The 15,466-nt window shown below is 37.6% G+C and overlaps 1 protein-coding gene across 1 annotated transcript in view; it reads right to left on the bottom strand.

Annotated features, from left to right (window-relative positions):
• PLA2G4A (phospholipase A2 group IVA) overlaps positions 1-15,466 on the bottom strand; it is a 173,408-nt gene that overhangs the window by 80,606 nt on the left and 77,336 nt on the right. Inside the window, exons 6-7 of the mRNA XM_061383506.1 lie at positions 3,304-3,341; positions 488-629 (exon numbers count right to left, since the gene is read on the bottom strand). Coding sequence (XP_061239490.1) covers positions 488-629; positions 3,304-3,341 — 180 coding nt within the window. The remainder of the gene's footprint in view (positions 1-487; positions 630-3,303; positions 3,342-15,466) is intronic.

Below are 15,466 nucleotides of genomic sequence, written 5' to 3'. Positions count from 1 at the left end.
ACTTTGGATATCTTTTCACTCCCTGCTATGAAATAGTAATAATTTGAAACATTTCCTTTTATCTCCCCTATTCATGTCTTTTAAGAAAAAAAATTTTGTTTATTGTTGTCATTAAGATTTATAACATTTTGTTCTGGTTCAGTAATGACAATTTCCACAATTATTTAATCTTAGTTTGTATTAAAATGAATTCAATGACCCGTTTACAGGTTAAACTTTTCCTACAAATGAAATGAACATCTTGTTTGTGCATCAGTATGCCTATGCTTCTTTTAAAAATTACATCTGATAAATACTATGAAATATGGGCAGTCCTTGTGATTATCTTCCTCAAAGAGTTTCCATTTATGAAATACTCACCTCACCTTAGAAAGATAAAGAAATAATACTCAGTCTCAATGTCTTCACATTTGAGAGGAATTTGAGAGAGAGCACAAACAAAATTGTTATTAAATTGCAAAAACATTTTGAAAAATTTCCAACTCACATCACGTGTAGAATGCAAGCCTTCACTATTCTTTGGACCCAGCAGTTTCTTCATGTTTTCCTTTATGTTTTCCTTTCTCTGTTGTCTGAAAGCTTTCTCCTGGTCACACAGAGCCATACTAAACCGGAGGTCTGGGGATGAACTGCGTATAAAACAGAGATAATAAACTAATGTCCTCAAGTCTACAGCCTTGTTATACATCATCCAGCTCCCACAAGCCCCCGTAACTACACTGATATATTCTCACTTCTTCCCTCAGCCGTTTCCTAGGATGGGATCTGAAATGAAACTATAAAATGATGCTACTGTATCTTATCACAGCAACATCCAAGGGACACTCCTCAGTTTTATCTCCTCTTCTGTTCCTCACAGGTAACCCCTACCTTAAACTTGCTCTTTCTTTTTCTGATGTACTTATTTATAATTTTACATTATACATTTAGGTCTAAATAATATAGAGTCATTTTATAGGTTTTTAATATTTTGTGTAAATGCTATCAACCAGGTGTATTCTACAAATCACTTTTTCCATTGAACTTTTTTTGAGGATTCATTTGTGTTTATAAGTAGAACAAATTCAAATATCTTCACTACTCTGAGGCATTTTCATTATGTGATTATTGCACAATATATGTATCCATAAGTATTGGTGTTATGTCCATTTTTTTAACTACTACAAGCAGTATTACCACAAACATGTGGCAAAGTTTCCTGTAAGACACGCTCTTTAGAAAGAACACTGCATTAAATTGTCCCAATAGATATATTTATAAAGTACTTGGCACCCCACTCCAGTACTCTTGCCTGGAAAATCCCATGGATGGAGGAGCCTGGTGGGCTGCAGTTCGTGGGGTCGCTAAGAGTCAGACATGACTGAGCGACTTCACTTTCACTTTCCTCTTAAGAAGGAAATGGCAACCCACTCCAGTGTTCTTGCCTGGAGAATCCCAGGGACGGGGGAGCCTGGTGGCCTGCTGTCTACGGGGTCGCACAGAGTCGGACACGACTGAAGCGACTTAGCAGCAGTAGCAGCAAGTAAAAAAGTGATTAGAAATATTTCAACCATTACCAAAATTAGCAAGCAGGTACTTAAATCCAGGACTTCTCATTCTACAACTCATGTTCCTTGTAATATACTATACTGATCATTATCTTACATTAAGCACAAGAAGCATGATTTTTAAAAGATCTACAAATAAAGCAATAAACATAGATGTTTAGAAGATATCAGTATGAAAATATGTAAAAGAAAATTGAAAACATTTTGAATAATTTGGCAAATATAATAACAGAAGTATGGTTCATATCTTCTGTACCATCTTTAAGCTCTCTAATTAATTTTTTTCCTGATTTTATTTTTTATTTAATTGAAAACTTTCCATAAAAATTGAATTTTTCTTTAAAGAGCATTTCATTTTAGAATCAAGACAAATTAACACGTAAAACTAGAGTTTGATTAAAGTTTATTGTAGATATATAGTAAATTGCTTCTAGATCTATGTATACTATTTAGCTGCAGTTTTTTTCCTACATTATTTTTGATAATTCTGCTTTGCTAAAGCTGCTGCTGCTGCTGCTAAGTCGCTTCAGTCGTGTCCGACTCTGTGCGACCCCATAGACAGCAGCCCACCAGGCTCCCCCGTCCCTGGGATTCTCCAGGCAATAACACTGGAGTGGGTTGCAATTTCCTTCTCCAATGCATGAAAGTGAAAAGTGAAAGTGAAGTTGCTCAGTAGTGTTTGACTCTTGGCGACCCCATGGACTGCAGCCTACCAGGCTCCTCCGTCCATGGGATTTTCCAGGCAAGATAGTGTCCTAATTACACCAATGGAGATCATTTCCCATTACTTTCATAGTCAAGTAACAAAAATATTTCTAATCTCATGCCAAAATATATCACTTACAAGCGAGAATCGATGTAATGCAAAATAACAGAGGTAAAAAAGCTGGACTGTCCTTTGATATATCCTGATATATACTGAAGGGCAACAGTAACTTATGTAATAATTTTCTAAGTTGAATCAATATTATCCAGGGATCAAAATAAGAAAAATATATAAACCCAATGTCAATGTATCCATACTCATTCATTTAGCAAATTATAAGATATAAAATGTTACACTAATTCTGTGGTGTCCATGTAAATAAAGTGTGTATTAGTATCTTTGGTAAAAACCCACTTCAAAGATATGCAGAGAGCTTGAGGAAGGCAGCATCTATTGACCTCAGTCTTAGATCAGAGATGAACTTATTCTCAAGGCCCCTGACTCCCCTAAGGCTCACCATTTGAAAATAAGTAAATTGAATTTCCAACATTCATTACTGGAGGCCACTTTGAAAGCGCAACACACATTGTGGAACTTAATCATTTGTTTTCCAGCTGATCATTATGAACAAAGGCAGTCTCAATTTTCAGTGTTTCCTCTTACAGTTTTCTGTGTATGATCACTTTCATGTTTTTTAATATCCATCTGAATCAACCAGGAAAAATCAGCCTCCATAGCTGTATTTATCTATATGGGAATAGATATTTAACTTGATGGAGGGCCCTTTCTAAAGGCTCTTCTTCTGACAATTATGATTTAACCACCAAATTACTGGAAACTTAAGCAAAGAATATTAGTTTTTTGTTTTTTTTTTTTTTTTACTGCTGTAGCTATTAGGAGAGAGCTAAAGAAAAGCAAAGTACATTTAGTGCGCATTTTTGATACTCAAAGCTGTCAGAATTACTTTGCATATTAAAAGCATAATGTTGAACAATTAAAATCTGTGGATCACTCACAGTATTTTCCATCCAATGAAATAAATGCACTTACCAAACTTCAAGAGACATTTCCAGAATCATTTCAGTGACCTAGAACAGATAAATTAGTCAATTAGGTCATAAAATGGATGTGTGTTATTTATAATGCAAACAAAGTCAAAATAGTTTTTGAATGACAGATGACTTTTAACCTAAAACTGTATTAAAAATAAAAGTACCATAGCTCTATTAAGATCCTAAATTACAGGTATATTTCAATAAATAATTTTTTGCTATTTTTTTGATGAGATAAGCCTACTTTATAATCATTTTTTCCTTTTCCTTTTTGGCTGTGCCATGGGGTATGTGGGATCACAGTTCCCTGAACAGGGATCCACCCCACTGTAGGGCATGAACCCTCGTCCCTACAGTGGAAGGGCAGGGTCTTCACCACTGGACCACCAGAGAAGTCTTATACATGATTTTAACAAGCATAAGAATTGCCTTGATAGAGTTGTTATCCTCTTTCATCAAAAAAAGCAGTGCATTTAAAAATCATTTTTCAAAAATCATAAAAATTTCCTAAGATTTAAAACTACAGAGATGTGTACAATTATTTAGGGGCTATCCCCAGGCCTCAAAATCAGGGGCCAAATTAAAGAAAATCTGGATGAAAAGTCACATTTGCACATTTGTGACAAATGTATGCTGTGGTAAACCAAAAACAGAATGCCTGTGGGGTGGACAGCAAGACTAGGGGCCAGCCAACTGTGGTCAGTGTAAGCAACATCTGAAATTGGGATGTGGGGCTCAAGTTTTTATTTTTTCAATACTGTGTGAACCAACCAAACTTATGGGAGGACTCAATCCTTCCAACAGGCCGATTTGGGTTTAATGAAGAAAAGAATGACTAACATCCACAGAGAAAAGGGGTATTAGAAAATGTCTTCCCAGAGACTATAAATATATTGCATAGAAAGACCTTCTCAATGTTATCCCTGCCATTAGTGATAAACGATGTAACTTTAGATTGTTACAAGAAGCAAATAAGAAAATGTTTCAAGGTTTGCTGCACAATTGTAAAATGGTGTTATTATTTTTATTACATCAGTTACCTTAAGAAAATTGTTTGAATGAATGTGTTGAATACCTTCAAATAGAACAGAACTGGACTGGAATGCAAAAGTAGGAAGTCAAGAAACACCTAGAGTAACAGGCAAATTTGGCCTTGGAATACGGAATGAGGCAGGGCAAAGACTAATAGAGTTTTGCCAAGAAAATGCATAAAAGAGGGTCATAAAAAACACCCTCTTCCAACAACACAAGAGAAGACTCTACACATGGACATCACCAGATGGTCAACACCAAAATCAGATTGACTATATTCTTTGCAGCCAAAGATGGAGAAGCTCTATACACTCAGCAAAAACAAGACCAGGAGCTGACTGCGGCTCAGATCATGAACTCCTTATTGCCAAACTCAGACTTAAATTGAAGAAAGTAGGGAAAACCACTAGACCATTCAGGTATGACCTAAATCAAATCCCTTATGATTATACAGTGGAAGTGAGAAATAGATTTAAGGGCCTAGATCTGATAGATAGAGTGCCTGATGAACTATGGAATGAGGTTCGTGACATTATACAGGAGACAGGGATCAAGACCATCTCCATGGAAAAGAAATGCAAAAAATCAAAATGGCTGTCTGGGGAGGCCTTACAAATAGTTGTGAAAAGAAGAGAAGTGAAAAGCAAAGGAGAAAAGGAAAGATATAAGCATCTGAATGCAGAGTTCCAAAGAATAGCAAGGAGAGATAAGAAAGCCTTCCTCAGCGATCAATGCAAAGAAATAGAGGAAAACAACAGAATGGGAAAGACTAGAGATCTCTTCAAGAAAATTAGAGATACCTAGGGAACATTTCATGCAAAGATGGGCTCGATAAAGGACAGAAATGGTATGGACCTAACAGAAGCAGAAGATATTAAGAAGAGATGGCAAGAATACACAGAAGGACTATACAAAAAAGATCTTCACGGCCCAGATAATCACGATGGTGTGATCACTGACCTAGAGCCAGACATCCTGGAAAGTGAAGTCAAGTGGGCCTTAGAAAGCATCACTATGAACAAAGCTAGTGGAGGTGATGGAATTCCAGTTGAGCTGTTTCAAATCCTGAAGGATGATGCTGTGAAAGTGCTGCACTCAATGTGCCAGCAAATTTGGAAAACTCAGCAGTGGTCACAGGACTGGAAAAGGTCAGTTTTCATTCCAACCCCAAAAAAGGCAATGCCAAGAATGCTCAAACTACTGCACAATTACACTCATCTCACACACTAGTAAAGTAATGCTCACAATTCTCCAAGCCAGGCTTCAGCAATATGCGAACCGTGAACTTCCTGATGTTCAAGCTGGTTTTAGAAAAGGCAGAGGAACCAGAGATCAAATTGCCAACATCCACTGCATCATGGAAAAAGCAAGAGAGTTCCAGAAAACCATCTATTTCTGCTTTATTGACTATGCCAAAGCCTTTGACTGTGTGGATCACAATAAACTGTGGAAAATTCTGAAAGAGATGGGAATACCAGACCCCCTGATCTGCCTCCTGAGAAATTTGTATGCAGGTCAGGAAGCAACAGTTAGAACTGGACATGGAACAACAGACTGGTTCCAAATAGGAAAAGGAGTATGTCAAGGCTGTATATTGTCACCCTGCTTATTTAACTTATATGCAGAGTACATCATGAGAAACGCTGGACTGGAAGAAACACAAGCTGGAATCAAGATTGCCGGGAGAAATATCAATAACCTCAGATATGCAGATGACACCACCCTTATGGCAGAAAGTGAAGAGGAACTAACAAGCCTCTTGATGAAAGTGAAAGTGGAGAGTGAAAAAGTTGGCTTAAAGCTCATCATTCAGAAAACGAAGATCATGGCATCTGGTCCTATCACTTCATGGGAAATAGATGGGGAAACAGTGGAAACAGTGTCAGACTTTATTTTTGGGGGCTCCAAAATCACTGCAGATGGTGACTGCAGCCATGAAATTAAAAGACGCTTACTCCTTGGAAGGAAAGTTATGACCAACCTAGATAGCATATTCAAAAGCAGCTGACATTACTTTGCCAACAAGGCTATGGTTTTTCCTGTGGTCATGTGAGAGTTGGACTGTGAAGAAGGCTGAGCACCGAAGAATTGATGCTTTTGAACTGTGGTGTTGGAGAAGACTCTTGAGAGTCCCTTGGACTGCAAGGAGATCCAACCAGTCCATTCTGAAGGAGATTAGCCCTGGGATTTCTTTGGAAGGAATGATGCTAAAGCTGAAACTCCAGTACTTTGGCCACCTCATGCAAAGAGTTGACTCATTGGAAAAGACTGTGATGCTGGGAGGAATTGGGGGCAAGAGGAGAAGGGGACGACAGAGGATGAGATGGCTGGATGGCATCACTGACTCGATGGACGTGAGTCTGGGTGAACTCAGGGAGTTGGTGATGGACAGGGAGGCCTGGCGTGCTGCGATTCATGGGGTCGCAAAGAGTCGGACACGACTCAGCAACTGAACTGAACTGAGGATATGCCTCTTAACCTGGGAAGAGGATATTTTTTGAGCCAGCATAAAATGCTGCAGATTATTGACTTTTTTTTTTTTTAGTTTCAGGAGATGGAATAAAACAAACTAGATGGAGCTTTCCAAATGTTAAAATAATCTCATGGGTAATTCTCAGTACTGAATTTTATGAATAAGAAAAAGGCATAGAAATAAAATCTGTACAAAAATTTGCCTCTCCCACTAGATTGTAAGCTCTGTCTTAAGTAGGTCTCTATTACAAGTTCATTGCACGGTGTTTGGCATACAACATACAATCAATAAGTATCTGTTGAATTACTGTGCATGTGTGTGTGGAAGAGGAGCATATGAGGTATCATTTCCTGTCAAGAAATATTTCATTGCTACTAGAGGAAAAAATCATAGGCTGGTCCCACCCACACAGCAGTTCTCATAAGGAATTCTATGAATATTCAGTATTACTTTGAAGTTGATAAAATAATCAAGAATCCCAGTACAAATGAAATTATTCATGCCTAGATAAATTATAGTTCAGTTTTAAGTCAAAAAGGTGATTGGCTTCTAAACAATTTATGTAATTGCTATGCATTCTATCAAGGAAAGCACTGCTCAGACCACATTTCAGCACATTTCCATTTCTACATTTCAAATGGAATCTTTCCCAAAGAGGGGCTTGGAAAACATTTTACACTGAGTGAGGTTACTTTCAAATATTCAGTAAGAAAAACAAGTGGATAAAACACGGTCTGCTTGTTTAAAAAAAAAAATACATGAAAACTGTATTAAAATGAGACTAGACTTACTGTTTTTATCTACAAAGGGCAAAAGCCCCAAGAAAGAATGGAAATTAAAAGAACAAGATTACAATATGGAGTTTTCTAACTCATGGAAAAATCCTAAGTTGGAATGGGCTTTCTATTTCAATATGCCACCTCATGACAGAAAGTGGGAAAAAGCTGGCTTCTCAACTGCTCTCAGAAGCTCTCTAAATATTTTACATTTAAAAACATCTGATGCCTGAATATATCTAATGCCTACTTGTCCCAACAATAATAAAAGGAAAATTAACTGCTATGTTTATCATATTTGTTTTCTCCATGAGAATGTCCCTTCTACATCCAAATGCAACCTTTCTTGGCTAAGACACTTGTGATCCTAGACAGACAGATAAGACTCTTCAAATGAAGGCAGGAGGAGAGAAGAGAAGATGTGATTTTTCTGAAATTTGGAGTATTATAGAAGGTGCTGCCATGGTTCTTGTCACATGGATTCAGGTCCTTACTTCCATGTGTTGCCCCAGAGGACCACCCACAACCTGGAGGAAATTTTAAATTCCCCTACTTGATGCTCTATGTTCAGACATGCTATGAAGATGGACATTCACAATCTCTCTGCATCGTTCACCTGGAACGTATCATTACAGATAAAAGAGCCACAAAAATATGTACTTCCTGTGAGGCATTAAACAACTGTTGAAAACTCCTTCCCACACATCACATGAAGCAGTTCTGCATCACCCTCTTCCAGGTTGCTTGCAGTATCAAGGCTACTAAAAGGGAGGTGGTCAAATCTCCCTGGGCTCCTCAATCCCAAAATACACTTAGCCAGGACAATGAGGAGAAGTCCACCTCTTCTAGGAATTACTAATATAAAAAGCAGGCTGTCCTCACTGCATATTCTAGGGATAAACAACAATCTCTTCCTTGAATTTCACAGTGCAAAACAGTTTTCGAGGCTTAAAATGGAAGATGTTCCGTTGGGGCAGGCAGGGTAGGGGAACTATAGGCGAGAAACTATTTTTCTAAAGCCATTTCAGACTTAAAAATAATTTTCAAAGTATCTAACCCACTAATTCTCTTGCAAACTTCCGAGGGTTATTTTGAAATAATAAAGCGAATAAAATCAGCACTGTGCCCAGCATTAAGAAAGTCCTTTAGAATTATTTCCAAAAGATGCACACAGTCAAATAAGTTTTAACTTGAAAATCTATCGTATTAGTAAAGAGCTCTTCAAATATGCCATACCATCACTTATTATAACACTCCAATATTCACAAGCTTTACTTTCAATAAAACTGATTTTGAATTCTGATCCTTCCTAACTCAATTTACCCATTCCCCACTTGTTAGAAACAAAGAGCAGCTTATTACCATATTGACTCAATAATCATTACATCTTTCGGGAGAATTACATGATATTTACCTGACCTATGCAAGATAACAACAAAAAAAATTATATCAACAAATAAGGGTCATTTTTACAAAGAATCATGTTTACATAAACTGTTACTTCATCCTATGAAGAAGGAATCAGATGTGGATGTAAAAATGTAGGCAATCCAGGTACAGAGGGGAAATTATAATCTCACCAATACAAGTCACATCTAAATAAATTTTGCATGTTTAAAATTGAATGATATGCTGCTAAAATCATCTTTTAAAAGTACATATGATTTTTTGATGTCACTGCAAACTAACATTTTTTAATTGAGATGTAATTCCATATACCATTATATTAGTGTCAGGTATATAACAATGATTTGGTGTCTGTATATATTGCCATAGGATCACCACAGTAAGTCTTGCTAACAAATACAGCTTCTTAATAAAATTAAATTTGCATTCACTACCAGGAATCATATAATCTATCACCCAAGAATTCAGGGCAGTTGTACCTCCCAAAATATCCCAGGCAGTCTTAAAAGATTTGAAAGACAAAAAAAAAAATACACTATTACTTCTGTAGCCATGTTTCACTTTATCACAGAGTTTTCCTGTTTACTTTTGACAACAGTCTCTTTTTCCATAAAGTCCCTTTTTTTTTAACATGGAAATTGGAAATTCAGAAAGAACGGTGTAACCATTAGCTATCATACAATAAATCAGACTTCTTATAGCACTACTATGAAACCAAAATACTACCTCTTTTTCAAATGGGAATGTCTCATGCTCTTAAGTTTTTCTCTTTTTTAAACTTCATTTACTTTCATTATGCTCATCTGAGCACTTTCCAGGTTTCCTGTATTTCCCACATTCATTTATCCATTCATTCAAAAATGAAAGTATCTGATGCCTGTCAGGTCAGATAAGTAACATTAAACATACTGAAAGTGTTCTAGTCCTTGATGGAACTTCGGTCCAGAAGAGGATCTCAAGGATGCAAGGGCACACTCAGGTGCCCCGAAGTTTAAAAGTTATAAATTGTAGAAGTATCAAAATAGATTCACCTAAGTTTTCACTGCTAGTATGCCAAAATACAAATGCGTTCTCTCATAAAGTCAGGAATTGTTTGACCTATGTCTGAACTCTGCCCTGTGTTAATACAATGGCATTCACATCTTAGCTGAAGATCTCCCAAATTTCTCACAAAATTATATATATCTCTTGCTTTCCCTCCAAAGTCTGCTCTGTCTCATTCACTGTGCTAAATCATAGTCTTTGCCTTCACATATCAATACATACTTTTCCAATGCAATCATTCTGATACTAACTCACCATCAAAACTACCTTTTCTTAATTTTGTCACTATCTTTTCTATAGGACTGTCTCATTCATTTTCAAGTCGCAATCAGGAAAGCACAATAACCAAAGAAAACATTCAGTCAAAGTTAAGATACCACAGAAACCATGAGATATGGCTATTTTAAAACAATAACACTAACTTCCAAATAAATATGTCCAACTGAAACACCATACAGCAGGAAATCCAAGACTACCTTCCTCAGAGTATTGGCCAAGATAAAGATTCATCTAGAAAAAAAAAAAAAAGTGTAATTTTTACCCATCTAACTTCAAAACCTTAGTATGTTCATGATTTTATTGAAGTGGGTGGTTTTGCTTACACAAAACATATTGAATTCAGAAGAAACCCTATCTTTCCACTTAAAAATGGGATATTGCAACAAATGTCACACTTGATATACAACCAGTCCATTCTAAAGGAGATCAGCCCTGGGATTTCTTTGGAAGGAATGATGCTAAAGCTGAAACTCCAGTACTTTGGCCACCTCATGCGAAGAGATGACTCATTGGAAAAGACTCTGATTCTGGGAGGGATTGGGGGCAGGAGGAAAAGGGGAAGACAGAGGATGAGATGGTTGGATGGCATCACCGACTCGATGGACGTGAGTTTGAGTGAACTCCAGGAGATGTGATGGACAGGGAGGCCTGGCGTGCTGTGATTCTTGGGGTCGCAAAGAGTCGGACACGACTGAGCAACTGAACTGAACTGAACTGAACTGAATGGGTGACTAGAGCATTTTTGATTCTGAACTGGGTTGAAACAATGATCACTAAATGTACAGTCTCTACCTGTATATAAAGAAGTTCATTTTGGTCAGTAAGTTCAAATCAGCAAGTGTTAAGAGTTAAGTCAGGTTCATGAAGCACTCAACAAATACTTCAATCCAGCCAGTATAATTATAATGAGAATATTTAATATTTATTTGGTGCTTAGTGAGCCAGGCACTGCTCTAAAACTTTCCATCTATTAACTCATTTAACCATAACCACAACCTTTAGAGGTAGGTACTACATATAACTCTGCTTCACAAATAGAAATACACGGCTAAAAGAAAAAAAAAAAAATTCATCCGACATCACAGAGTGAATAAGTAGCCAAATCATGATTCCAACCCAGACAGCTGTCTGTCTGACTCTGAGCCTAGGGTCTGAGAAGCTGCACGTCTCACCAAGACAACTCTGACTCTCTCCAAACTTATGATTCCAACAAGCACAGCCTAACCCAGATTTTATGAATGTTAGCTGGGAAACAAAACTGTGGGGCTCAAATTAGTTTTCTCCTCAAAAAAAAAAAAAAAAAAAGAGAGAGAGCATTCTAAAATTGAATTGAATGATAAATCATAGTCTCAGGAAAAGCTGAAAAACTTCCTGCTTTCCAACTTCAGTTGATTCTCACTGTCACTGAGCAATCATTCAATTCTCCTTTTCCTGACACATTAAAGCTAATGCCACATGTATCGTTTGCTCATGTCACCCTGTATTCCTCATATCTATACCTGCCACTTTAAACAGAGCTAGTCTGTTAAAGCTATATCAACTTCTGTTTTCAATATCAAACATTCTATATCTCTACGTACCAACTTTTGACTTAGTAATACTTCTGAGGAAAAAGCCAAATCCTGTTTGCTCTAAATTCCCCCATGATCTGGTCAAAGACCTTCCATGACTCACTGATATCAGTAAGATATTACTCGAATTTCAGCATCTCGAATTTGAGCCCTGCTAAGGCTTGATCTCCACGTACCTATTCTTCCTTCACACATGAATGCTCTGCCCACCCCCACACCCCCACCGGCACTCATCTAGACGCCATTTCCTGAACATGCTTGTCCTTTCTAGTCCTGGAACTATGAGCAAAGGCTCAGGGCTCTTCTCTCCACCAGAATGGCCTTCTGACCTTTCAGTGACCCAACTGCATCCTGCCCTTAAGAGCAAGCCCCCACCACTGACCCACAAGGGTCCACTGTGACCACAGGCCCATCCTCATTTCCAGCCGGCCACCCTCCCTGTGACTCTTTGTGCTCCAGCCACGCTCTCCCTCTCGCTGTTCTCAAGAAGTCAGGCAAACTTCTGCTTCAAGACCTTCCCACTCCAAGCGCCTTCTGCTTTCAGATAGCATCACAGATGCTATTCTTAGTCACATTTTTGGAACTGCATTTGCAACCCTCTTCACAGACATAAGCCTACTCCCCTCTCCTCCTTCCTTGATTTATTTAGCTCTCTGTCCAACATAGGTATCCTTTACTTAATCTTACTAGATATTGGGTTAGGCAAAAAGTTCATTCGGGTTTTCTGTACACTGTTATGGGAGTAACCTAAACAAAACTTTTGGCCAATCCAATAGAATGTGAGTTCCAGGAGGGGAAGGATTCCTGTTTGTTTGTGTATCGCTGAATAAGTAGTACCTAAAGACTGTTCACACAGTAGGTGCTCCATTGTTATCTGCAAAATGTATAAATGGATGAACAGTTCCTCCGTATAATTCTCATTGTCTACACTGTCTACATGATTTATTTGGTACTTGCAATTACAATTCATAAATCCTGAACTCTAGTTACTGATGTGCTGAAGTGTGCTTAGGGATTAAACAGGCTGTTGTCTGCAGTCTGTTTTATTTTTTAGTTAGAAATTTATTTATTTTTTAATTGAAGGATAATTGCTTCACAGAACTGTGTTGGCTTCTGCCACACATCAACATGAATCAGCAATAGGTATACATATGTCCCATCCCTCTTGACCTGCAGTTTGTTTTCAAATGCATCAAGATGGAGACTTTCCTGGATGCTCAGTGGTCAGGACACCATAGTTTCACTGCTGAGAGGCTGGATTTGATCCCCAGTCAGGGAACTAAGATCTCACAAGCCTTATTATGGCCACTATATATATATATATATATATATATACATATATACACACACACACATATATATATACACATACATACACATACCTAAGTATGTATCAAGACGGTTTGATGGATGGACCACATAGAAAAATATGTGAAAAGCAAATAGCATAAAATGTTAATTGTAGAATCCAGGTAGCATTTATATGGGTATCCAATGTAAAAATATTTCAACGTTGCATATGCTTGGAAATTTTGATAAGAAAATTTAAAGAAAACAATAATACCTGTGAAAGGCCTTTTTTGGCTATATAAACTCCACTGCCCACCAACTATTCTCTATCACACCCCTCTATTTTATTTTCCCCAGAGTATTTATCACTGGCTGATGTTGTGTTGATTATCCTTTTGCTTCCTGGTGCCTATTTACTTTTCCCCTCAACATGCAAGCTCCCTGGGAACCATCATTCACCATGTCCTCTGCTGTCTGCCCATCACCTGGAATATTCCCTGGAACACAATCAGTGTTGAACAAATCAATCAGTGAATAGATGTGTCATGAGACTGCTTATTCTATTACTTATCAGCCTACCATGAATGTTTACTCCTTCTCCAAACAGACTATTAGTTCCTTGAAAATGAAATTTTTGATAGCTTTCCTGATATTAAACAAAGTTTAGGTATACTGTAAAGACTCAGATTCTCATATTAAAAAATAAGCTACGGCTAGGTAAATACTTCAAAGATGCCTAAAAAAGATTTTTTTAATTATTACTTTATCATTTCATTAGATATCATTATTGCATTATCTTTAGATTTTAATTATTACATTATCATTCTCCATATCTGTAAATGGGAAGCATTGGAAACTTCTGGGTAAAAACAGTCAAATGATAAACAAGACATTCTTTCTAGGGCATAGAAATTCATGAATTAAAAAGTATCTAGAAATAAGTTAATGGAGGGACTTTCCCTGGTGGTCCAGTGGTTGAGACTCGATGCTTCCAATGCAGCAGGTGCAGGCTCCAGCCCTGGACTGGGAAGATTCCATATGCCTCAGAGCAACTAAGCCTATGAGCCACAGCTACTGAGGCTGTGCCATAGAGCCCACGCTCCTAGAGCCCACGCTCAGCAACAAGAGAAGACCCGACAATGAGAAGCCTACACATCAGAATTAGAGACTAGCCCCTGCTCGCTGCAACTAGAGAAAAGCTAGCTGGCAGCAACAAAGACCCAGTGCTGCCAAAAATAAATAAATTTTAAGAAATAAATTAATTAATTAAAAAAAGAACTCTCATTCAGATTGAAACTACAAAGGACTCTTGAGAATGGTGTAATGAAAAAAAAGTTGCTTTGCCAACTGTTTTTTCAAGCACAGTAAAGAAAATAATTATATAAGCTACTCAAAATTCAGGAATGCACAAAGTCTTTTTCAGAGCCCGGCAGCCACACACCTGAGCATAGGAAATGACAGGAGAGGTAATGCATGTTTTCCTACAATTTCCTCTCTTAAAATCAATCTTTGAGTCATAGACTGAAGAGCAGAAAAAAACGTTCCATTTTGGAAAGGCCCATTGTGCTTACAAAGCCCTCAACAAGGGTCTGTTGAGAACTGACCTTAGTAACATGCCCAGGTAATGTTAGCCTTTAACCACCTCTAACTCTCTACCCAGTGCCTCCCAGCATGTACTTGCCAAGCTCTGTAACTTGTCATGCCTCAGCTTGCTTTCTTTTTTCAAGACTCCATGCCTTTGCAGTTTCTACTAGGAACTAGAATGCTCATAACTTCTTCTCTGCCTACTGAAATTCAGCTCTTTTCAAACATTTATATACTGCTTAATAGGCACACTCACATGTATGAGGCACTAAATACTATATGTATGGATGGCTAATCTATGTGAGTATTATATATATTTCTATAATCAATTATTCTTATATATTTTATATGTGGGTTCGATCCCAGGGTTGGGCAGATCCCTTGGAGTAGGAAATGGCCCCTCCCTCCAGTATTCTTGCCTGTAAAATTTCATAGGCAAAGGAGCCTGGTGGGCTACAGTCCATGGGGCCTCAAAGAGTTGGACATGACTGAGCACATTTTAAATGTAATGTTATATACATAATGCATAAACTAATAGATAATCATATTTCATACAAAATTATATAAATATAAGTAATGCTCAAAATTCTCCCAGCCAGGCTTCAGCAATACGTGAACCGTGAACTTCCAGATGTTCAAGCTGGTTTTAGAAAAGGCAGAGGAACCAGAGATCAAATTGCCAACATCCGCTGGATCATCGAAAAA

Source organism: Bos javanicus, chromosome 16 (assembly GCF_032452875.1).
Source record: "Bos javanicus breed banteng chromosome 16, ARS-OSU_banteng_1.0, whole genome shotgun sequence".
Taxonomy (NCBI): domain Eukaryota; kingdom Metazoa; phylum Chordata; class Mammalia; order Artiodactyla; family Bovidae; genus Bos; species Bos javanicus.
The sequence above is the reverse complement of the archived record's forward strand: the minus strand, read 5'-3'. Positions and strand labels throughout refer to the sequence as shown.